This window comes from Cucurbita pepo, chromosome LG12 (assembly GCF_002806865.2).
Source record: "Cucurbita pepo subsp. pepo cultivar mu-cu-16 chromosome LG12, ASM280686v2, whole genome shotgun sequence".
Taxonomy (NCBI): domain Eukaryota; kingdom Viridiplantae; phylum Streptophyta; class Magnoliopsida; order Cucurbitales; family Cucurbitaceae; genus Cucurbita; species Cucurbita pepo.
In genome coordinates this window covers 73142-97343 of record NC_036649.1, presented here as the reverse complement: position 1 = coordinate 97343, position 24202 = coordinate 73142, and the positions used below count along the sequence as shown (strand labels likewise).

At 38.7% G+C, this 24202-nt stretch overlaps 4 protein-coding genes and 1 long non-coding RNA gene across 6 annotated transcripts; 2 read left to right on the top strand and 3 right to left on the bottom strand.

Moving 5' to 3' along the window:
• Positions 1-124: 124 nt before the first annotated feature.
• On the top strand, positions 125-4729 carry LOC111807549 (synaptotagmin-4-like). Its single transcript, XM_023693313.1, has 12 exons — positions 125-663; positions 746-900; positions 1432-1533; positions 1791-1841; positions 2151-2271; positions 2571-2692; positions 2806-2904; positions 3059-3139; positions 3247-3332; positions 3422-3647; positions 3851-4015; positions 4093-4729. The coding sequence occupies exons 2-12, from the start codon at positions 796-798 to the stop codon at positions 4495-4497; spliced, it is 1563 nt and encodes a 520-aa protein (XP_023549081.1). The 5' UTR covers positions 125-663; positions 746-795; the 3' UTR covers positions 4498-4729.
• Positions 4730-8366: 3637 nt separating this feature from the next.
• On the top strand, positions 8367-10821 carry LOC111806362 (receptor-like serine/threonine-protein kinase At2g45590). Its single transcript, XM_023691633.1, has one exon. The coding sequence runs from the start codon at positions 8563-8565 to the stop codon at positions 10501-10503; it is 1941 nt and encodes a 646-aa protein (XP_023547401.1). The 5' UTR covers positions 8367-8562; the 3' UTR covers positions 10504-10821.
• A 432-nt stretch (positions 10822-11253) lies between these two features.
• LOC111806811 (probable carboxylesterase 9) lies at positions 11254-12466 on the bottom strand. The gene has a single exon (XM_023692289.1). The coding sequence runs from the start codon at positions 12393-12395 to the stop codon at positions 11376-11378; it is 1020 nt and encodes a 339-aa protein (XP_023548057.1). The 5' UTR covers positions 12396-12466; the 3' UTR covers positions 11254-11375.
• Positions 12467-13023: 557 nt separating this feature from the next.
• LOC111806812 lies at positions 13024-18842 on the bottom strand. The gene is made up of 3 exons (XR_002816882.1): positions 18710-18842; positions 18377-18567; positions 13024-13366 (listed from the first exon to the last, which is right to left on the bottom strand). It is a non-coding gene; the product is annotated as an uncharacterized LOC111806812 (long non-coding RNA).
• A 457-nt stretch (positions 18843-19299) lies between these two features.
• On the bottom strand, positions 19300-23979 carry LOC111806810 (shaggy-related protein kinase theta-like). Of its 2 annotated transcripts, none has more exons than XM_023692287.1 (13): positions 23471-23979; positions 22822-23073; positions 22441-22533; positions 22233-22292; positions 21874-22146; positions 21687-21761; positions 20816-20872; positions 20587-20727; positions 20380-20430; positions 20196-20291; positions 20019-20102; positions 19808-19910; positions 19300-19729 (listed from the first exon to the last, which is right to left on the bottom strand). In XM_023692287.1, the coding sequence occupies exons 1-13, from the start codon at positions 23531-23533 to the stop codon at positions 19668-19670; spliced, it is 1410 nt and encodes a 469-aa protein (XP_023548055.1). In that variant the 5' UTR covers positions 23534-23979; the 3' UTR covers positions 19300-19667. The 2 variants fall into 2 exon arrangements, with proteins under 2 accessions (XP_023548055.1, XP_023548056.1); XM_023692288.1 differs by having other exon boundaries at positions 22822-23066.
• Positions 23980-24202: the final 223 nt, after the last annotated feature.

Below are 24202 nucleotides of genomic sequence, written 5' to 3'. Positions count from 1 at the left end.
AAAAAAAAAAAAAATCAAAATAATTTATTTCTCTTAAATTATTTCTAACATTAAATGGAATTATTATTATTATTTTGGGGGAGAAATTTTCTTAAATTTAGGCATGAACAGATATGATTGTCTATGATTCAACACTTCTCAAACATGTACCACACGATGAAGCCTCCCTTAATTTAATACTAAAAGAAGAGGGAAAAGAATTATTAAGAGAGGGAAGAGGAAGATCGAAGATTTGATCTCCTTTTTGTTTGTTCTTGCGGATGAACATGGGAAGTTTGAATTAAATGCATTGAAGGTGAAACTTAGGGGTGAAGATTTCCGGCTCTGTCCTACCATTTTCCTTGATTCATCAAATCTCATGGGCGAGACGGGAAGGCATTGTTACCACCGCCCACTCTCTCTCATATCTCTCTTGTAAACATCAACGACCCATTCGAAGAAACAAATCAACCGTTTCAGAAAAGCCATAAAATCTGTGCGTTTATACAGACAGGGGCGCTTGATGAATTTAATTATTATCCCTTTCGAAACGGTGCGAGCGTGACCCATTTCCATTTTCCTTTCTCTCACGAATCTGCCTCTGTTTTTTCTCTACTCAACCGCGCGAAACTCGGTGACCCGCCTCCCGTTTCTGCTTCTCCTTCTTCCTATTCCAATTGTTTGGTAATTTTCTTATTGGTTTTGTTGTTGTTGTTGCAATTTGTGTTGTCTATTCTGCGATCTGATTGTTTGTATCTCTTTGTAGTTTTTTGTTCTTCATTTCTTTCTGGAATTGGGGTTGAGAATTCCGCGAAAATGGGATTGATTGCTGGGATCTTTATGGGGGTTATCTTTGGGATTGCATTGATGGCCGGGTGGCAGCACATGACGAGGCACAGAAGCACCAAAAGAGTTGCGAAGGTAAGCTGTTCGTTCTGTGTATTTTAGGATGTTTTTGGAGTCTCTTCAGCTTATCTTGCTCAAACTCGGTTAATTTTCGTTCATTTCTTTCTCTGATTTGGTGATTGGGTAGGCTTATTATATATATATATACATATCTTGTTCATACATTGAATTCTGGCTAAATGCATTGCTTATTTGACGAATTGCTTATGATATATACTGCTATTTGGTCATAATGCTTATTATAAAAGGACTGGGGACTGTTGCCTTTCATAGGCTTGACTTGATTGGATCATGGCTGCAGGAGCTTTTCATTTATTTTTCATTGATGGCTCCTGAGCAGAGATTGTAGTTCTTTATAAATTTGTTAAGAAAGCGCCCATAGTTTCTATTAGAAATATTTGAATTTATCAATGTGGTCAGAAAAAGATAATGCAATTTGACTGGAAATGAAATGTTTTGACATTTGTTTATGAGTTATAGTGGACATAAAGTTTGGCCATTACTTTGTTCTCTGAGAACACGTTGGTTGTTGATTTCATTGCACAGGCTGCTGATATGAAAATTCTCGGATCTCTCAGTAGAGATGATTTAAAGAAATTATGTGGGGACAATTTTCCCGAATGGATCTCCTTCCCAGTTTATGAGCAGGTCCCTTTTTTTTATATGCTTCTCTTTTTTATGTTGAAATAAGATGCTTTATCACACTACTTGAATTGTTTTTAAATTTTCAAATCATAGTGCACGCGATGGTCGATAAGACGAAGTTATGCAATGAAACTCTTTCTATTGACGATTCTATGTTTCTTGAAAATAATACTTCAATCACTTTTATTTTTGTTTCTACATTAAACATGTCTACTAAATTGAGATTATACTTTCATCGTATTTTTGTTCTATCATTTTAGGTGAAATGGCTTAACAGGCTACTCAGCAAAATGTGGCCATTTGTTGCAGATGTAAGTTTCTTCGCTACATTTGCAGTGTTAAACTTTATTTACAAATATCCTACTTGTAACATCTCTTCTAAGATCATAGTATTAAGGACACATCACGTTTTTGTATTGATGTGGTTTATATTTTACCCTCTTTGGGTTTATCATCCAACTTTCCTTTAGAACTCCAAGAAATAATGAAGATTCTTTGTTTGTTGCTTTAATATTGAGAATATGCTAATATCTTTTTTCGTGAAAACTGTTGATTATCATGCATTTTGAGATGACTCATATGCTCTTGTGAGTTCCCTGAAGTTGTCTGCCTACTTACAGGCAGCAGAATTGGTGATAAAGGAATCTGTTGAACCTCTGCTGGAAGAGTACAGGCCCCCAGGAATTACTTCATTGAAGTTTAGCAAATTATCTCTTGGCTCAGTGGCGCCTAAAATTGAAGGTATGGTCTAATTATCCTGCATCCCCCGTTGGCTCCATTCTGTTCGTAGTTAGGTTACACTCTCAGATCCTGTCCGATGTATTGTTTTCTTGAAAATATGTTGAGAGCTAGTCCTTTGTGTCAACCGGGTTAACATATGCCTACAGCTGCCATTCCTCCAACTATCCTTGTTGGCTCTTTCCCTCTTAGCCTGCCCATCTCCATTTGTGCAGTCCATGAAATACTCGTTGTTACCCGAGTTCTTGTTGTCAAAATATTCTCCCTTTTTTTGGGTATTGGATTTTCCTTATTTTTTGCAGGTATACGTGTTCAGAGTCTAAAGAAAGGTCAGATCACAATGGATGTTGATTTTCGATGGGGTGGAGATCCAAGCATCATTTTAGCTGTTGAAGCCGCACTTGTTGCTTCAATACCTATTCAGGTAGGTGCATGATATAGGTTGTTTTAATGTTTATTTTGTAGTTTTCCTTACCTAATGTGCTATGACCTTGAGTGCGTTTGTTTGACCGATATTATATATTTTTTATGCTACAGCTGAAGGACCTTCAAGTTTTTACTGTTATTCGGGTTATTTTTCAACTTGCTGAAGAGATACCTTGTATTTCTGCTGTTGTTGTGGCCTTGCTTGCTGAGGTACCTTTTGATATTCCATATATATGGTTACAGACATTGATGGTTTGTTTCATTGTACCCTTAATGAGGGTTATGGCTTAAAGTGTTTGGCTGTTGTTCGAAATCATTCAACTTTAAGAAGTGCTACTTAGTTATTTTTTCTGTTTTCAATCAGCCGGAGCCAAAAATTTTGTATAATCTGAAGGCTGTTGGTGGAAGCATAACTGCTATTCCTGGAATTTCAGATATGATTGATGTAAGTTTCTTACGGTATTCGAACTTCTTATAATTTTTTAATTTATATCTTTCTGTGATATGTTTTGGTTTTTTACATCGATTATTTGCTTATGTTACGTGTTGCAGGATACCGTGAATACAATTGTTACTGATATGCTCAAATGGCCCCATCGGATTGTCGTTCCAATTGGTGGAATTCCTGTCGATTTAAGGTCACCTTATTTCTCTCTTTGAACTGATGATATTGGTTGGTTTCCGCCATTCTTCCTGAGCAATTGTTTTTCTCTTAATTAATTTGCAGTGAGTTAGAGCTTAAACCACAAGGAAAGCTTACTGTGACGGTGGTGAGAGCTAACAACTTGAAGAACATGGAAATGATAGGAAAATCAGATCCTTATGTTGTTGTGTATATTCGCCCGCTATATAAGCTCAAAACAAAAACAGTTGAAAACAACCTCAACCCTGTTTGGAACGAGGAACTTGTACTGATCGTAGAGGACAAGGAGACACAGTCGGTTATCTTCGAGGTTCTGAAGCACTCGTACTCCTTTTTTGTTCAGTTTCTTTCTCCTTATGTTTTGCACTAGATGGTTATATGCCTTTGGAAGCATCGCCCATTTTGCAGCTGATTACTTTTTGTCTGTGGCTAAATAATAGGCCATCTCTGCAGATCAGATGTTGATTGAAATTGGTTGAAGTAATGAATGTTATTTGTTTACACTTTGATCAGGTTTTTGATAGGGACATTGGTCAAGATAAGCAACTGGGGATAGCAAAATTATCTCTGATTGATCTTCGAAGAGAGGTCACTAAGGAGGTCGAGTTGCGATTGCTTGCGTCGCTCAACACACTGAGAGTGAAAGACAGGAAAGATCGAGGAACTCTTACAATCAAGGTAGAGTTCGGTTAACTATATCTCTTATTGTTTACAAGCTGTTTGACAAATTTTATTCGGGTTTGGTGGTGGCACAGGTTCATTACCACGAGTTTAACAAGGAGGAGCAGTTGAAAGCCCTGGCAGAAGAGAAGAGGATCCTTGAAGAGAGACAGAAACTGAAGGAGGAGGGAGTTTTAGGTAGCACAATGGATGCCCTGGAGGGAGCAGCATCTTTTGTTGGATCTGGTGTGGGCATGGTGGGCACTGGCATTGGCACCGGAGTTGGTATGGTGGGAACCGGCATTGGTTCCGGCGTTGGCATCGTTGGAAGCGGCATTGGTACTGGCCTTGGTGCTGTTGGCAGTGGCCTTGGTGCTGTCGGCAGTGGCCTCTCCAAAGCTGGAAGATTCATGGGGCGGACCATCACCGGCCAATCTAGTCACTCCAGAAGGAGCAGTTCTTCCAGCATGCACGAAAATGGTGGAGGAAGGCCGTTGTAGTTATGTTCGTTGGTGCATAGTGTGACAGCTAGGAATTGTGAAATATCGACCGGGTTTGTATCGTTCTAAATTCTTTTATCTATTTTTTTTTTTTTTTTTCGTTCAACTCATAGTGATTTCATGTCTTATATATTCGAATGGGGAAAGTTTGCATTAATCTTGTGAAGTTCTTCCCTATGAAAAAATAGATCTTTTCTCGATCATATCGAATAAATGTAATCTATTGCTATGATTCGAGTTCTCGTATTAGACACTGTTTGAGGTACGAGTACGAGCTCATCTTGAGTGACATAGTCAAGAGTCTTGGGTTAAGTCAAAGAGGAGGTTAGAGGCATAATTAGGACATGAACTGGTTAGAAAGAAGAGCAAAAGAAGTGATATGAGTTTAATGAGCATCGCTGTCGAACCTACTCCTCTTCAATGTTTTGGCCCCACGTTCCAAAAAACATTAAATGACTAAATCCCAAAGAAGAGCATCTTATGGAATAGCAGCTCTTTAACAAAGAAAACACAACAGATATGACATCCTACCTTAACCTTAAGCAATATGTCTAATCAAATCTTTTGAAAGTCCTTTCATAAGATTAGTTTAGTTCGATGTAAATATGTAAGGATATGGTCTCTTTAAACTTTTCCTTTCGGGCTTCTCCTATTAGTGAGAGATTTCCACACCCTTTTCTTGCCCAACCGACATGGGATCTCACAATCCACCCTTGGGTCCAATGTCCTCCACTCCTAATCGATGTAGATCTCACAGTCCTCCCCTTTGGGGCCCCGCGTCCTTGTTGGTACTTGTTCTTCTCTCTAATTAAGTGGGATCTCACAATTCACCCCTTTGGGACCCAACGTCCTCGCTGACATACTGCCGAGTGTATAGCTCTGATACCATTTATAATAGTCCAAGCCCACCACTGACCCATACCATTTATAACAGTCCAAGCCCACCACTGACCCACCATAGGTAAATATTGTCTTCTTTAAACTTTTCTTTTGAAGTAGGGACAGATTTTCCCACCTTAGCTCTGATACCATTTATAACAGTCCAAACCCACCACTGACCCACCACAGGTAAATATTGTCTTCTTTAAACTTTTCTTTTCAAGTAGGGAGAGATTTTCCCGCCTTTATAAAGAATGTTTCATTATTCTCTTTAACCGACGTGAGATCTCCTAAAATTCTCATTATATTTAAAAATTTAATGTCAGGAAATGGGTGTGTAAGCATTTAAGTGAAAGAAGAATGGCCAATACAATACAGTAGAATACAAAACCCATTGCTTCAATGTGATTGAGGCTTTTTGTAGCTTTGTTTGGAGTTGAAAGTGAACTTACTATATACCACATTTAATGATTCTACTCCTTTTCTTCTCACTCAATGCACCTTCACATACTTCTTTAAACTATATCCCAACTCTTCTTTTTTTTGGACTACTTTCTCCGGTCTCCTTTGGTGTGGTTAAAACGTAGTTCCAGTATCTAATGTTTTTATTATTCTTTTGTTTGTCGTATCACATGTCAGCATATATATGCACCATTGATTTTGGAGACGTGAATCAGTGTCTTATCCACTACCATTTGCTCCTATTAACACATTATTATTTTCTCAAACTTTGGTTAAATTACAATTTAGTTCATATTTAACAGATTTTATAAAGACAAAATTATGATATTTAAAGTTAAACTTTCAATTGGATTAAATTTATTTTTAAAAATGGAAATTATATATTTTAAATCATTTGTTTTTCTCAAGACAGAGAGTAAAACAAAAAGTAGCATAGAAGTGAATCCCACCATTTTTTAGTCTCTTTGTTGGAATTCCCACAAATAAATTACCAATCTATTGTTTTTTAGTTCATTAATGTTAGATTCCTTTCACGAAGCTCTTTTTTTATTATTATACTTTTTTTTTATTGTAAATATAAGTATAAAAACTTCGTAATTAATAAATATTTTATTTTTTTTATTCTTTATTTTATTTTTTAAAAATCACAAATTTAGTAAATGCAAAATTTATTTTAAAATCTTGTATTTAATAGTTTTGTCAAATTTTTTTTTAAAAAATCTAATGAATATTATATTATATTTTGTCTAGAAATTTAAACGGTAGGATCATCGTTATCACATATTTTTTAATTAAAAAAACATATTAAAATAAAATCAATAAAGAAGATATGTTATTATATTAAAAACCAAACAAAGTGAATATAACTCATTGATATCTGCTCAATTATTATTAAAAAAAATGATGAGAATTTGATAGAAAAAGAAGCCAATAACATCAAATTATTAATTAAATAAATATATATATAATGAGTGGTAAAAACAAGTTTCCATATTTACCCATTTGTTACCTCCAAAATTAATTGGTAAATATGATCATTTTTTTCCCAAGTCAATATATCATAAATAAATTAATATCCTTTTAAAAAAATAGTTATTGTGAAGATGATAATTTTATGAATAATAATAATTCTAAAAAATTATATCTCTAATTTAATTTAATAAATTAAAGATTCGAATAGAATGTCTCTATTCTATCTTTGATTCCATTTATTTTTTTCATATATATGTAAATATATTTTAAAATGGAAATGATTAAAGAATGTATAAGGTCAAGTTTGAATATTAAATGAATTGTTGACCAAAACCATGTGATGTTTCCATTTTCCACATTTTTTCATGATTGTTGTTATTTATATAATATATGATTGGAATTTAAAATATTTTAATATAATCTTTTTTTTCTCACAACATAACCATCCATAAGCCCTTATTTCATATGTTTGGTCATTTATATTCTGAAAAATAATTTTAAATTAAATGAAATAACTTTACACAGGAGCGATTGTGGCTTGTACTTTACCCAATTCACGTGGGTCACATTTTGGCTAATGACTAGCCTTGGGGTCGGCTTATTTTTGGTTGACCCATGCAGTTTAGCTTTCATCTCTTTAAGTCGCTTTCACGTAGGTGAAACTTCTTGTAGGTTATTTCCCTGTTGAACGTATGTATGTAAGAATAAATTAATGTAAAATAAAAATAGATTATAAAATTTTTGGAGGCTTAGATTACGATGGAAGGGTATGTTCCCCAAGATAACCTCTCCATAATAACTTATTGGGAGATTGGTGAGATTCGAAAATTTCCACCAAATAAAAAAGCAACTAAAAAGGACACTTTCTACGCGCGGCACACGTGGCGCGTGGGGGAAGGAGCCAAATTCAGTGCTGTAGATCCCACCAACGTGGGTTCATTGAGTACTTGATTTAGGGAATCACAAGTTAATCCCACGCGCAGAAGATTCGCGCTTGTATGCACCTCCTACCTTAAGTGCTTCCCACGTATACGCTTGACATGCGGGTTACGGAACAGTGAAAACCAACCAATTAAGAGGCTGACACGTCTCCCATAAAATCAAGGCCATTCGTCTGTCACCGTCTGCGAAATACCACGTTCTCCTCAGCGAGTCCCAACTTCATCCTTAAATCAAATTAGTTGTTGTTTACTAACTTTTATTTTTTAAGAATTAAAATTTAAATTAAAATTTAAATAATCCATTTTTAAAAATTCTAAATATATCTGAAACGTACTCTAACACAAAAATTAAAAATTCATAACCCATGATTAAATAACCTTGAAAATTCATAATGAAATAGATAAANTTTTTTTTTTTTTTTTTTTGCGTGAAAAAATAATTAATCTTATTTGGATTATTAATTTTTGTATATAGACGGATGAAGTTTTGAATATCTATTCATGCGGGGGCATTGTTGAAATTTAAGAAAAGTGAAGGGCTAGATTGAAATTTATATAAACAATAGGACCAAATAGAAATCTGAAGTGTAATTTAAACATTTTTTAAAAAATTATTATTATTTTTATTTACAGTTCCAAGGGGGAAAGAGAGAGGACTTCTTCTTCTACTTCTTCTTCTTCTTCTTCTTCTTCTTCGCTGTATTTCTATTCTGTCTGACTTCACAGTCTTTCGCCTCTCCTTCTTCTCCATCACAATGAATCTTTCACTCCCCTGAACCACCCAACCATTCCTGCATTTTTTTTAACAATCATGCCATCTCTCTCCGCCGCCCCACCGCCGCTCACCGTCAGCCACCGCCACCACCACCACCGCCCAAGCCGTCTTTTCATCATTCTAGCCACATCCATAACCGCATCGCTTATCATTCTCCTCTTGACCATTTTCCTTCTCTACCGCAAACTCTCCCGCAACCGAACCGCTCCTTCAGAAACCCACCAAGAAAATCCCCAAAAACTCCCCCGCCGTTTCTCCTACTCCCTCCTCCGCCGCGCTACGGCGGCGTTTTCTCCCTCCAACCGCCTCGGCCACGGTGGTTTCGGATCCGTATACAAGGCCGTCCTCCCCTCCGGCCTCTCCGTCGCCGTCAAAATCATGGACTCCCCCGGTTCTCTTCAGGGGGAGCGCGAGTTTGACAATGAGCTCTCGATCGCCTCTGTGCTTAACAACCCTAACATTGTCTCCCTTCTCGGCTACTCTTCCGACCGGCGCCGCAGAAGACTGATTCTAGTTTACGAGCTTATGCCCAATCGGAGCCTTCAGGATGCCCTGTTCGATCGAAAGTGCCCCGAGCTTATGCCATGGCGTAAGAGGTTCGAAATTTCTCTTAGCGTTGCTTCTGCTTTGCAATATCTTCACCATATTTGTAACCCCCCTGTGATTCATGGCGATATTAAACCTAGTAATATTCTGCTAAACGCCGATTTCGAGGCTAAAATTGGGGATTTCGGCCTCGCAAGGCTGAAATCGGAGGAGGAAGAAGGGGATGATGGTGGTAGAGGTAGAGAGATTATCGGAGATAATGGGTCGATTTTGGAGGAAAACGAGAGTGTTCTGATTTCTGAGTTTGAGGAGAATGTTGGTATGGATCGTTTGGCTGATAGCTGTGTGGTTACTGTTCTTGATTCGCCGGAGATGGTGGCGACACCGGCTACCGATAAAGTGAGTTTATCAGAAGGGAATTTTGATAGGATTAGTGTTGAGGGTGGGATGGAGAGGAAGAAGGGTGGGTCTGGAAGGGATTGGTGGTGGAAACAGGAAACTACTGCCATTGATGGTTTAGAATCTGGGAGAGTGAAGGATTATGTGATGGAATGGATTGGAAATGAGATCAGTAAAGACAGACCCAAGAATGAATGGGTTGAATCTAAAAGCTCCATTGCTTCTTCAAGTGGGAAAATGGAGCAGAAGAAGCAGAAGAGGAGATTGGAATGGTGGGCTTCTTTGGATGAAGGGCGAATGAGGAAGCGAGAGAAGAACAGGAAGAAGCCAAGGGAGTGGTGGAAGGAGGAGTTCTGCGAGGAACTTGTGAGGAAGAAGAAGAAGAAGAACAACAGCAACAACAAAGAGCTCAGCTCAAGTAGTTGCAGAGATTTATGGTGGCAGCGAGATGAAGATTCAATCAATGAGAGGAAGACGAAGAAGAAGAAGAGTAGCATTGATTGGTGGTTGGATGGATTGAGTGGCGATCTTAGAAATGGAAGAAGAAATAGCCTAGATGAAATACCAAAGAGTGGTGGAATCAGTAGCACTCCTAGTATGAGAGGAACAGTTTGTTATATCGCCCCCGAATACGGCGGGGGCGGGCAGATATCCGAGAAATGTGATGTCTATAGCTTCGGTGTTTTGCTACTCGTTCTAGTTTCGGGGCGGCGACCACTACAGGTTATGGCGTCTCCGATATCAGAATTCGAGAGGGCTAATCTGATCTCGTGGGCTCGACAACTCGCGCGCAATGGGAAACTGTTGGATCTGGTGGATCCATCCATTCATTCGTTGGATAAGGAACAGGCATTGGTTTGCATTACAATTGCATTACAATGTTTGCAGAGATCAGCATCGAAACGGCCTAGCATGAAGGAGATTGTGGCAGTTCTTACAGGGGAGGCGGAGCCGCCCCATTTACCGTTCGAGTTTTCTCCGTCGCCGCCGTCGAACTTCCTGTTCAAGTCTCAGAGGAAGGGCGGAGAGTAGGTGAGGTGAGGTGAGGTGAGGTGGGTTATATTTTTTAGCGAGTTTTGATTGATGTAAAGTTGTTGTGGAAATGGGTGTTGGTGTGTTTAGGACTCCCATGGCGTTAAGTTGGTGAAATTTTAGAAAAAGGGGAAGTGGGATTATTATTAAAAGGAGAGTGAAGAGAATAGCATGACCAAAAAGGGGAAAGCTCTTTCCTTAATCCACAAACTTCATAACTGCACTCACACCCTCAAATCATCCCATCACTTGACTTTCACCTCTCATAAAGCTCTCTAAAACGCCAAACCTTTTACTTTTAAAGTTGACATTTTTCCCCTTTTCTTTGTTTCTGTGCTTAACTAGCATCAGTTACAGTATGACCTTTTTCCTGCCAAAAGTGAAGGGGGAAGGTCCACTCGGGTTGAGTTGGGTTGGCTTTTTTAACCTAGAAAAATACACCAGCATGTAACAAATCTTATAAACTATTTTAAAATAATTGGCATGTAATTCTTTATTTGAGTTTGGATCTTCAAATCCATATTAGATTGTAATGAGCAGTTTCTATATAAAAAAAAAAAAAATAATAAATATATATACATGTTCAGAGTTTACAACAAATTGAGCATAAACTTAATTTAAAAGATGTTTGTGCGGGGTAGAAAGTCAAATTCTCACCTCCATATTTTATGGGATAATAATAAATAAATAAATAAATAAATAAATAAATAAATAAATAAATAAATAAATAAATAAATAAATAGTCCTAATTTTCCTTCTTAAAACCTTTCATTTACAATTACCACTAGGGATTAAATATATTTTTAATTGTAATTTTAAAAAAAAAGGGTTAAATTGAGTTATTTTTCGTTTTGTTTTGGGATTTTAATAAATCAAATAATAAATTCCCTAACGAGACTCATGACCGCAGCAGCCCGTCGATGGTCAATGAGGTCAACGTTATGAAATCCCATGTCATCAAACCATGCCAGCACCTGGGCTCCACATCCGGTCAACATCTTCACAAAATCCTGCTGTCGGTCAACCATTGGATCTCCGCCGAACCCGATGACCAGGCACCGTCCCAGCTGTCCGATCAAGTCCTTGTGGGGGCCCCCCACCATTGGATTGCAGTAGCGATGGTCCTGATCCATCCCCTTGGGCAGAGCGAGTTCCCACATGAGATCCAGCACCGGCAGCGGCAACAATTGGTCGGTCGCAAATCGGAGCTCGGAATTAGTCCTCTGAACTCCTCCGAACATGGGCTGGTTCATGACGATTCCGGCGACCTTCAGAGGGTCGAGATGAGAGGCCGCGGCCGCAGCCTTGAGTCCAGCGAAGAAGGCAATGTTGCCGCCGCAGCCGACGCCGTAAAGGTAACAGCGGGAGAAGTCGCCAAAATCCTTGAGCCATGGGTCGCCGTGGGGATCCGTCATTTGGGTTTTGACCCAGAGGAGAGCGTCGGCGGCGTCGTCGTACTGAGCCGGGAGGCGGCTCTCGGGGGCGAGACGGTAGTTGACAGAGATGGCAATGGCGGGGATTTGGGCGACAAGGTCGGCGCAGTTGCGGTGAGTGATGAGGTCGGAAGCGGTGTGGAGGATCCAGCCGCCGTGGTGAAAGTAAATGAGGATGGGGAGACGGGCGACGAGGCCGTCGTTGGCGGGGATGTTGGTGGGGCGGAAGAGGCGGAGGGAGGTGGAGGAGGAGGGGTTGAGGGGGAGGTCCTTGAAGGAAACGGGGTCGGCAGGGGCAGGGGAGGAGAAGGCGGGGAGGTGGAGGAGGCGGGAGAGGGAGCCGTCGGGGTTGAGGGAGACGCTGAGATGGTGGTAAGGGTTGAATCTGGACATGGTATTAGAGCGGCGCATGGTGGTGGGAATGGGGAAAATGGGGGAGGAGGTTTCAGAGAGATACATTGTATGAGGATTTGGATGTGAATGAATGAATTGGAATGAATTGGAATGAATTGGAATGAATGAATGAATTTGAATGACCTTGAATGAATTTGAATGACTTTGAATGACTTTGAATGTGAATGAAAGGAAGGAGGAAGGAGGAAGTAGAAGAAGAAGAAGAAGAAGAAGAAGAAGAAGAAGAAGAAGATGATGAAAAATTATGGTGGAAGGAGGAGAGGAAAAGACGGGAGTGTGAGGAATTTTTGGTCATCCAAATTCGAATCATAATTTCTACCATATAAATATTTGATTAATCACAATAAAATTTGTACGGTTGGAAAGAAAGCTAAATAATGGAGAAAGTAGGAGCCCAAGTTCAGAGGTGGAGACACAATTGTTGATAGGGCCACAACATTTCTTTCTCGGATGAACTCACTCATTTTTCATTACTCATTTTTCTATTATCATGTTTATCACCTTCAATACAATAATACATACTTTCAAAATTGGTCATGTTCAGGCATACACCTTGCCCACTTCTTACCATTTTATTTTATTTTATTTTATTTTATTTTATTTTATTTCAAAGGAAGGTGAAGAAATAGTCTCTGCTGCATGCGGGACGACTGCATCAAGTCATCGACAGAGATCAATGAAAAATGAAGATGATATTAAATTTGAACCATCCAAACTACACACAATTTCTTCCTTCTGCTCCTTATGGAGACACGTACAAAACGAACACCAGCTTATTTTGGTCACTAACAATTTTTAGTAGAAGGCGATAACCTATTACAAGAGTGACGTTAACTGGAAAAATATAACACTTGCTGAAAAATTAGTCTCCTTTTGAACTGCAAAATCAACAACGCAGTTCTTGACTCACATTTTCTGTACTCAATTTTCAGACGACAGATTTAGTACTCCTTGTTTCCAAAATTCTTGCACCAGAGCTGTGAGGGAATTGGCCGAACAGGATTGTGCGGCCGTTGCTGCATGGGAAAAGAAATGACGAGGTTACGAGGTTACTTGCTGATGGTACTTGAGACAAATTCAAATCAGAAATGTCAGAAAAACTTGCTAGTATGAGTGTCCAAGGAACAGCATCTGGTTCCAATGTGAATGAATGACAAGGTCTATTTAATCTAGTACACATGCTCTATCAGGAATATATATATATATATAAAGGGAGGGGGTGCTTCCTACAAAAAAAAAATAATAATAATAATAATAATAATAATAATTCAAAATTCGTTCAAACACTATGGAAGGCTAAGCAAGTCAGATATAAAATGCAGCAGTTGCCTAAATACGGACATGACAAAACCTACAACTCATTCCAATCTTGAGCACCAGCTTTAATAAAAGATGACATGTTGCCAAGTACTAGCTTCACTTTTTAAGGATTTATATGTTCTTTATTCTCAATTAACACCAATATGGAATATTCTGTGTTGCCAAGATGAAACTTTCAACAACATATTTTTACACCATTCCTTTCCAGTATCAAGAAAAGATATGAACCAATAATTTTATCCTTTGTAAAACAAATATTTTTTTAAAATAATTAACTTTGAGTTCGTTTATCGATCAATAAAGCAACTTAATCCAAACAAGTGCAACATATTTGAACCAGATCCATAGAAACTCAACCCAACTAATTTAGAGGTTAAATGGATGACAATATGTTTATTTAACCACCCACCTTAACATCCCAGGTATGAAGCACAAACACTCACTCAGTGTTAGGTGGAGTGTCTGTGTCAGTCATGTGCTAGATATCCCGGTCGTACAACTTCGACCGTGCAGCGATATGATCTTGATATGTTCATGACAAGCCTTACCGGGAACTCAAGCTCTATATTCATTTTTTGTCTCTTTGTGGCTTCGTTGGATCTTAGGCAAGGTTTGTATTTGCCAACCGAACACAACTTGTGTGGAATCCAAGCTCGTTCGGCCACACACACCACCTGTGGGTACATGTTCAATCATCTGTGACTTAACTGACTTGCCTCTACACTAGACCCAGTCATCTGGCTCGACATTGCCTCTACTTGGGGTTAAGGTCTCTCAATGCAACATTGCATCTCAACTTGTCATCTTGGTTCCCAATTAACACAGCCTTCATGTCATGATGTCATCGGCCATCACAGCTTGCTCGGTCATGTCCATCGAGAATGGGCCTATATGTTGTTTATAACATCGGGTCATCCCAGACATCCATCCATTTGGATTCTATTGAGGCATTGGACCCTCCCATGTTCATGCCATATCGTTTACGGATAGCGGGTGCATATATCAACCTCCGACACATGGGCTAGCGTAAAGTCGGCATACCTGTGTCGTCTGATATTGTCCTTGAAAGACCCATTTCAAAGAAAGTCACCTGAGACACTTGTCTCGCAAAGCTCGCCCTCACTATGACAAATGCATGTGCCACAAGGTAGCTCACTTAGGCCACAAGGCCAAGTGGTGGTAGAGAGCTAACACCATGTCTCCCCCCTATAGTACATTTTGAGGCAGTTCAAATCTTTATATAGAAGACATCATTTGGGTGAGCGGTCATACGGCACTGTGGAGCGTCTATCAGATATCCAATTGACACCAAATTTGGTGAGCTTTCATTTTTCATATAGACAAACTTAACTCCAGAGCCGCATGCTAAAACTCATATTGAAATCCCAACTAGGCCAGGGGCCCTATCCAGCCCTCTCCGAGATTGTTTACATCTCAACTTGGCTTTAATGCACACTCTTGATGTGTTGGATGATGCACCGTCTTCCTTAGTCGCATCATGACACTTGTCTGTCTTGGCCCTCACGTGGCCAGATGGGCGCCACTTGAGGGTTGCCACCATGTTTGTCCACATGTGGGGGGTCACAACCTACTATCTTCATAGTGAGGTTGTGACATTAGACATGCATATGTCTGACACGCCAAAGCATGCCAACGTACATGCCCAATATTTTGTTTTTTTTCTTTTCATTTATTCTTTTTTAAATTCAGACGTGCAGGGAGATGCGCAGTACGTGAGCATCGTAACTTTTCAACCATGCAACATCATGTTTTTAACTCGAACATTGCTAGTCTTAAGGCAAACTCTAGCACATCACATCCTTTTTCTCGAGTCTTTTTGCTCTATCGAACCTTAGACAAGGTTCTTTTTACTCCAAACCAAGCTTCATTTACTTTGCTCCAACACTTGTTTTGAACAATTGTTGGAACACATCACACACATGAGCATCCTCTCATTCATCAACGACATCATCTCGACCTGTTTGCAACTTGGCTTTCTCTCACCAACGTACGCTGCTTTCTCGTACATTTCAATGCTTTCACTTCTCTTAACAAACTTTCTTTGCCTCGATCTTGCCTCTAATCTAGGTCAAAGTTCTTTCGAAGCATCATCACATCTTTTCTTACATCTTAGTTCTCGGCCACTTGGTCGTCCACTTCTACACCAAGTCAAGACTTTGTCAGGATGAGCCTCAAGTTCCTTTCGAAGCATCATCACATCTTTTCTTACATCTTAGTTCTCAGCCACTTGGTCGTCCACTTCTACACCAAGTCAAGACTTTGTCAGGATGAGCTTTGACCTTTCACGGAGTCAAAACTAACTTATAAAGTTCACTTGAAGCTTCCTACCACTCAATAGACCAAAAAGTATCACTACCAGGTCAACACTAGCTTCCAAAAGCTCACTGGGTTCTCACCCATACTTTAAGACGCCATCCCAAATCTTAAAATGGCATGAAGTTTCATTATGCATTCCGGCACGTTTACGAGAATTGACTCTCAAGTCCTTCGTACTTACCAAATCTTACTAGACATCCATCCACTATCAAAGCATGATAACACTTGCGACCATGTCATATCAATCGAGCATAGCATACAAAAACCCCATCATATACCACAACCTCCGACCCTTGGGATAGGGTGCACTTTTGACACAACCATGCCACCCAACACAGTCACTAAGTTGCTCGTTCTCAAAAGAAGTCACCCAAGGCACTTGTCGCATAAGACTCGCCTATGCCATGACACATGCATATGCCGCGAGGTAGCTCACTTGGGCATCCAAGCCTAGGGGTGGTGGAGAGACAACACACTCATAAATTATAAGGCATTTTTTATCTATCACCCATGGACATCAAAATAGAAAAGGATCACTTGTCATCGTGGAGTGCCCATTTTAACTCCAATGAACAAAAAATTTGACAGGCTTGCATATCCCATTTATACACACATAACTCCAAAGTCGCTCGTCCAACCTCACGATAGAACCTTGCCTTTTAGGGAACCCTTCTAGTCCCCTATAAGCTTGTCTTTGACACTTTTAATGCCACGGTTGTTTCTAACTCACTTAGAAAAGAAGCTAGCTTATACAGACTTGTTTTTTCTTTTTTATTCCATTTTCATTTTTTGTGAGCTTTTATCCCCTNAAAAAAAAAAAAAAAAAAAAAAAAAAAAAAAAAAAAAAAAAAAACTATAATTGCAAATTAGGTTGGTCAGTGTGGTAAGAGCTCAAGAGTGGGTGGCTAAAGGAGCTACTTCCAAGCTTCCAACTATTAGTGTAGTGACTTTCAGGGAAGGAAATGAATGATACTTGAGATCAGCTTTAGAGGCAATATCCTTATCTAAATAGAATATCCAAGTATTGGGCTCAATGCAAAAGGTCAACAGAGTGTAGCTGACTTGGTTCCAAAGCATCCAGCCTCTTGAAAAAATTGGTGGATCAATTGGTGCAACCAAGAAAGTTATTTCAATGTTGGCAATTTCATGAGATTATGGAAGGGTAGATTGATGATAGAATAACCTTTGGGAATAGAGATGAAGGCATGGACAATATGTTTGAACAAAAAATCATTTCTCGTTTGATATAATGAAAATGCTTAAAAGTTCAAGGATATAAATTCCCAAAGAGAGTGAAAGAGAAATTAAAAACAGCAAAAACTACCATGTAGAGAACAACTATGAACACGAACTTTTTATAAACCTAACAAAATACATCACCATAAAAAATGGCTTCGTTATTGACTTTAGCTATCATTTTGAGAAAATTAAGAATATTGAGGAGGGCATTCTAAATCTGCTTTCAAATCTACCGCTATGGCTTTTACTTTGTACTTCTCAGAAAGGGTGGAGTAAGCATCATTGAGCTCTTGTTTAATTGGAGAAGAATCTCTAACTTCTTTCTGAAAAAATATTCTACTTTGCATAGAACCATTTCAAGATGAATCCAAACTGAAAGTTTATCTAGAATTTGACTCCATAAAAGAAGCTTCAATAGGCAAGACACAAAGGAATGCACCACAATACAATTTGAGGAGAAAGTACGCAGCCCCTTAAACCTCCATGAAATTAGTGCAAAAATAGTAACTCTTGAACGAAGACAACCAAAAGTCTTCTTGGAAAAGAAAACACCTTAAAAACTTTGAAGTTTATGTTTCCCTATTCTATAAAACAAGGAACTTCTCGTAACTGAAGATCACATGTCTCGTGGACAATATTTTAGAGACTATTTACATCGAAGATCATATTTATCCCAAAACCAATGATCTTCTTTGACTCCACCACAATCATCCAATATCATATGATGCAAAATACTGATTAGACCCATCCAGACCAAAAGTATGCTGAACTCTTAAGCATTCAATAGTCCGTTTAACAAAAGGTAAGACAAGAAATGTATGTTTCTCTAGAAAAATTGGTTCCTTTCGACATAAGAGAACAAGATTCGACCCTAAATAAACCATGCTCTATATTTGTAGTTAGACCCTTCCCTTTTTAGTTAAGGTCGAATTGACGTGAATTCAAGCTCAATTTTCCCTACACCAACAAGTCTGTCTAGAGGGGGGGAAATAGAATGAATCCACATTTCATCCCGCCAAAAACGATAATTAAAAGTACATAAAGATCCATAAGTTGAATAGCTTTCATCGCTAAAGAAAACAAAAAAGAAAAAACAAGGAATAGATAGACAAAAGTGGGGATATAAGAACCTCAAGCTCTGCAGATTTCATAGCAACAGGAATGCAGACGAGAACGATGCCAGCCATGGCAATGGCGGTATTGCGTTTCCAATGCTTGGGCCGGCAATAAGGTCCTCCGCTCATGCTCCAAACCTTAGCCCTAAAGTCACCATGGGCTTCTCCATGTTCACCTCCTCCCATGGTTTCGCTGCTCTCTGAAACTGGAGATCAGAATGGCGATCAAAACCAAAATCATAGTAAACGAATTAGCAATGAACTAAGATCCATATACACACGAAAACAAATTAGAAATCAGCTCGGAGAAATGGATCGGGAAGAGATGGATTTCGTCGATCTCAGTACCTGAAAATTGGGGGATTTTAATCGCTAGCGAACGAGGAAGATGTTGTGTATACTGAAGGCCGTGTTTTCGGAAACTCTATCGGCAAAAACGTGGGTGAGCGAGGAGATTTTAAACCATTTTGCAGTTGAACCGGACGGCCTAATAAATATACATATACATTTGTGAACAAATCAATTTAACCTCAATTTCTTCTTCTTCAAAAAAAAAAAAAAAACTTATTTATTAATGACTAAATTAAAAGTTCAAAAGTTCAAAATAAAATGTTTTATGGATCTATTAGCTAAATTGCTTGAATTCTACTTGGTTCATCTACTTTCATCTTTGAATCATTTTAGTCCTTGTAGTTTCAAAATAGCATTACTTTTAAGATTTAGTCATTTTGGTCCGATTCAATCATGCTCAATCAACCATGGTTAATGTCTTTCGTCTCGGGTGCTGCAAGTGTCAATCTGAACGAAGCAGGAGATATGGCATCAGTTTAATAAAACTCCTTTTATCAATGATTTTTTATTAATAATCTCTATATTCATGATCAATGACTTGTTTATCGTTGAGCTGTAATTAGTTAAAAAGAAATGAAAGCTCCTTCTTTCACCAAAAAAGAAAAGCTTCAGTAAGCTTTTTTTTCTATTTAAAGACTCATCTGATGTTGAGCAAAACTCGAATTTAATAGTATACATACATACATACATACATCCAAGAAGCCTATATTCATCCAACAAAGTGTACATTCTCATACACTCTCAGAAACAACACCTCCCATGATGAAGCTGAGTGTTAACATTAGTACGAAGACGAGCCTCGTTGCTGCTTCCTTTGCCCTCTCTGCGTGTTCACGCCGCCCTTTGATTCTCCATGTTACCAGCAGGTGGTTTTGATGACAGTGGTGATGGATGATCTTCCGGGGTTGATTTGGTCAAAGATTAACAATATCCAGGAGCCCATATTCATGTTAATTTAACTTCGTGCATGTTCGGGTATGAGGTGATGACGCAATTCTGTCGATGCACCAGCAAGTTCTGCAGCCGATTTCGGTTCAGTACCCACAAGAATAGTTGTGTTGAAGCAATGAAAAATGATGATGAATTTGGTTTTACCTTGAGCTGTGAAATTGAACAATGGCGGTAGTGCTTGGCCGTTGGGTAAACATGCATTTGGATCTCTCAAATCGTCAAAGAAGGGGTGCGCACAAGCCTCCAACTGCGATCAAAAAGGCCACTTCATTGTCCTAACCCATCATGTAAGGGACTAACAATATTTGCAATTTCAAAGAAACAAAGTCATTGTCAAATAAGTAATGATTCTTACCGCGGTGCAACGTAGGTTGGGCGAATACTGGAGCAACCTTGACACGAGATCTATGGCATCTGCAGGCATTCTCATGTGAAATATCTGAATATTACAACTTCAATGAGAATTCCACCCTCATGACAGAGAAAATAAAAGATCCATAACTATATAATTTTGCACGAAAATGCAAGAGACCTTATGCCACGGGTGTGCTTTAATCTGAGGAAATTTGAATTCGGTGTAATTTGGGTTCATGCACTTGATTTCCTCTCTGGTTGGTGTTCCCAATATCTAATTCACGTGGTAGGGAAAAAAAAGTAAAAATCAGATAAGTGACTTTGTTTCGATGTTGAAATAAGTCAACAAAGGTCGATCATACCTTGATGATCTCTACCAATTGATCAACACCACTTTCACCAGGAAAAAGAGGCTGCAAACAATTTACATGTCCATCACACATCAGAAAGACCATGAAAATAGATTGTTGATGTACACATAGTGAAACGATTATGAAATCATAACACAGTTGTAATCTGAACAGACAATGCCCTACAACTTCAAGACAGACACTAAAGTGAAGACTTACCTGTCCTAAAAGAAGCTCAGCCATTACACAACCAACCGACCACATATCTATGGCATTGGTGTACTCTGTTGCCCCGAATATGAGTTCGGGGGCCCTATAATACCGTGAACAAATATAAGATATGTTAGGTTCTCCTGGCATCTGAAATTGAAAATTAAATTGCATCAGATCATGAATTAATAAATTTCCTCAGATAAGAATCAAATCCAAATTCAGGTTATATTCATACCAACATCTTTGCGCTCCCAAAATCACATATCTTTAGTTGATGAGTGTGAGGATTAACCTGCAGAATGAGCAGAATGAGCAGAATAAAATGAGCTGCAGGTAATAGATAACTACCAATCACTTCTACCTCAAACTAACTTTCAATTTAAGTAACCTCTTTACGGAAGAACTAAACATCATAATAAGCATAATTACTTGGAAGTTCCTTATCATTTTAATATGTTTATACAAAGTGAGATTTGATAACTGTTAACATGGAAACATTGTTGAGGATTAAGGTTTTGGCCAGCCTTTGACAACTTGGCTGTAGTATATGCAGCATACGTGTGCAGGTAGGTAGTGTCATCCTCGATTAGATCTCTTGTATAATGTGTTCACAATACCACTTACTTGAACATTTTTCAAAAAGGCGGTGGATATAGTTTTTACAAACTAAGAATTTTCAAGTCTGGATCACATCTTTGGAGCTCTTAGTTCGCCTTGGCTTGTAGAAGATATTGATGAATTATGATGGAGGTTCTATCTCATTTGCCTTTTGATGTATCTTCGAGAGTGTGACAATTTTAGCTTGGAGAGTCTCTTGCTAGTTTTCAATGCCTTGGCTGGATGAAAATTTTGAAGGAGTTCTATAATATTTTCCATTAGGCCCTATTCTTTCAGATTTAAGCCATTTCTATATAGTTATTTCGGTTTCAGTTTAGCTCCTTTCGTTAGGCTATCTTCAGTTTTCTCTAGGTTTCTCTTNTTTCTCTCAATGAAAGCATGGTTTTTCAATGAGGAAAAAAAAAAAAAACAAAAAACAAACAATCAAGCGATGAAGAAAACTAAGCAAAAGGAATTGTTGGATGGTGGAAAAAGGGAAAATGTCCTACCAGTAGATTCTGAGGCTTGATATCACGGTGACATACTCCTACGACCTGATGCAAGTAATTTAGAGCCCGGCAAATCTGGAGAAGAGAGAACAGAAGCTAAAGCATTTGTACGGAGTGTTGCAACAGTCAAATGTGGAAAGTTAAATACTACTCATGCCATCAAATCAACAGCTAACTGAGGGTTTACCTGATATGTATAAAGCTGCACATAAATAATAGGCATACTCCGGTGCGTCCTGATATAATGCTTAGAAACTTTGTAGACAGTTTCGGATATATACTCCAGGACAAGGTTGAGGTATAGCTCATCTTTATCAGTAGTGGAAAAGAAACAATGTTTTAGTTGCACGATGTTAGGATGGTTGAGCATGCGCATAGTCTGGAGTTCCCTGTTCTTATATCTCTTATCCTGCAGCACCTTTTTTATTGCTACGGCTTCATTTGTTTCCAAACACTTGGCCTATAACAATGTACATGTAAATTTCAAAAGTTGCACCAACCTCCGGATCCAAAAAGAACCAGAACAGGCACGGCATAATCAAGTACCTGAAAGACAACACCAAAAGAACCAGTACCGACCACGCGCTCTGCCATATAGGAGATCGTCTGCAACAAAGTTACAATAGCAAAGAAAATTTTCAAACAACTCTAACCAATTACAAGAAATCATAGACCATAGGATTTTATTGAAAACGTTACAATGAAGTATGTCATATCTTTCATTGTAACATAACAAGCAGATTTAAAATGTCACCTGTTTGGGGATTCCATTTCGACCACCAACTGTAGTTGCAATTATCTGGCCGGCTTCTGTCCCATTGCCATTCACGACATCAGGTTCAAAGTCCTAAAACGGAGGTATAGCAAACAGAATCTCAATACTTGTTTCTATTCAATGGCTTCAACAATTTAACCAGACGTGTCCAAGTCCATCACACAAACACTTTCCGCATGGTCTAGATATCAAAGTATACAAGATAGTCGCATTTCGACTGCTATAAGTTCAATATGTGAAGGTGAATCACAATGTACAGAGTGAAAATGGTATGACAAATATGGAAAATACAGACAATTTTTTAAAACCAACAACAAAACAAGGAGCTATATTTGAACTTGGAAGTTATCTAAGAATAACCTTTTCATCATGGTTGGATTTCTCATCTCTAATTCTCATTTCACGCATTTCCCTTGGAAGATGATCAAAACCAGATTTCTCTGCTCCAGCCGTTGATGAAATGTTTGAAGTGCTCGCAGCATTATCCAAAGAAGTGCAAACCAAATCCGGGTCTAAACCAGAGGCAACTCTTTCGACATCATCGGAAACCCCATCAACCTTCTGTTCAGTTTCTTGATCAACTTTTGCTCGCTTTATGCCAAAATCTCCACCCTTAAAAAAAACACATTAATAAGGAGACATTCTAAAAAAATGATGAAATCGAAGACATCTAACACCATAGCATTGAAAGTATCTCAATTATGGTAAGAGAGAATGCATGATGTTCCACCACGTCATAGAATTTGAATATTAGTTTAGTTGTTCCCCGACGTGACCGAAAGCAAAACCATTAAGAATTTGAACAAGCCGAATCGGTTTCAAAACGGAAAAAACGACAAAATCAATTAGTTCAAAATTAGAAAGCTTAAAAGAAGTAAAAAACAAAAATTGAAAGGTAAGTAATTATGAGGTGAGCTTCCAGATTCCAGTGGATCGGGCATTCCAAATTCGAACTCAATTTCCCAAATCGCAAAAGAAAAAATAATTGAGCATGAAAAATTATACTCACCGGGTCAGAAGAAATGGAAGTCCGACCAGAAGTAATGCTCTTAAGACGACGCATCATATTCATGGCGATTATTGATTGGGTCGCGTCCTCTCACCTCCCAACAGAGAGATGAAACCCTAATTCGCCCGAAAAACACCCCCTCGACGCAAAAGTCCGAAGGAAACACAGAATCATCCGCCCGAAACACAGCCCCTGAACGTAGATTTTTCTGCAATGGGCAGAGAAGAAAGAGGGAATTGAGGCAGAAGAAGAGAGAGAAACCCAGATCTCTCTCTCCTCCAGCTGCTAAAGAGAGAGCTGAAGAGAAGAAGGGCAGAGAAAAAGGGAAGGGAAGGGAAGAAGGGAAATTAGGTTTAAAAGCTTAGAGAAGGCATAGTTCGAAGATTTAGATTTGGTGAAGGACGGATCAAAACCAATCATTGGATCCCGCTTCTTAACGTACGTCGGTCAAACCAGGATCCTCTGCCTCTCCTCTCCATGCCTCATTGCCCCTCCTTCCTTTTCCCAATTTGCCCCTCCTTCCTTTTCCCAATTTGCCCCTCCTTCCTTTTCCCAATTTGCCCCTCCTTCCTTTTCCCAATTTGCCCCTCCTTCCTTTTCCCAAATTGCCCCTCCTTTTCCCAATTTGCCCCTCCTTCCTTTATATTATGCTACGACATTAATATGATATTTTAGAGGCTAAGTTTGTAATTTAAGAGTAAAAATGTCCAAATATTTTCAAATGGACCTAAA

What these genes read in the sequence shown, in the direction of transcription:
- LOC111807549 (XM_023693313.1), top strand. Translation starts at nt 796, where the DNA reads ATGGGATTGATTGCTGGGATCTTTATGGGGGTTATCTTTGGGATTGCA. An exon ending in AGTGGCGCCTAAAATTGAAG is followed by an intron (nt 2,272 to 2,570) that starts GTATGGTCTAAT and finishes TATTTTTTGCAG; the next exon opens with GTATACGTGTTCAGAGTCTA. An exon ending in GAATTTCAGATATGATTGAT is followed by an intron (nt 3,140 to 3,246) that starts GTAAGTTTCTTA and finishes TACGTGTTGCAG; the next exon opens with GATACCGTGAATACAATTGT.
- LOC111806362 (XM_023691633.1), top strand. Translation starts at nt 8,563, where the DNA reads ATGCCATCTCTCTCCGCCGCCCCACCGCCGCTCACCGTCAGCCACCGC.
- LOC111806810 (XM_023692287.1), bottom strand. Translation starts at nt 23,533, where the DNA reads ATGAATATGATGCGTCGTCTTAAGAGCATTACTTCTGGTCGGACTTCC. An exon ending in AATCCAACCATGATGAAAAG is followed by an intron (nt 22,534 to 22,821) that starts GTTATTCTTAGA and finishes CCTCCGTTTTAG; the next exon opens with GACTTTGAACCTGATGTCGT. An exon ending in AAGCACACCCGTGGCATAAG is followed by an intron (nt 20,103 to 20,195) that starts GTCTCTTGCATT and finishes TGTAATATTCAG; the next exon opens with ATATTTCACATGAGAATGCC.
- LOC111806811 (XM_023692289.1), bottom strand. Translation starts at nt 12,395, where the DNA reads ATGTATCTCTCTGAAACCTCCTCCCCCATTTTCCCCATTCCCACCACC.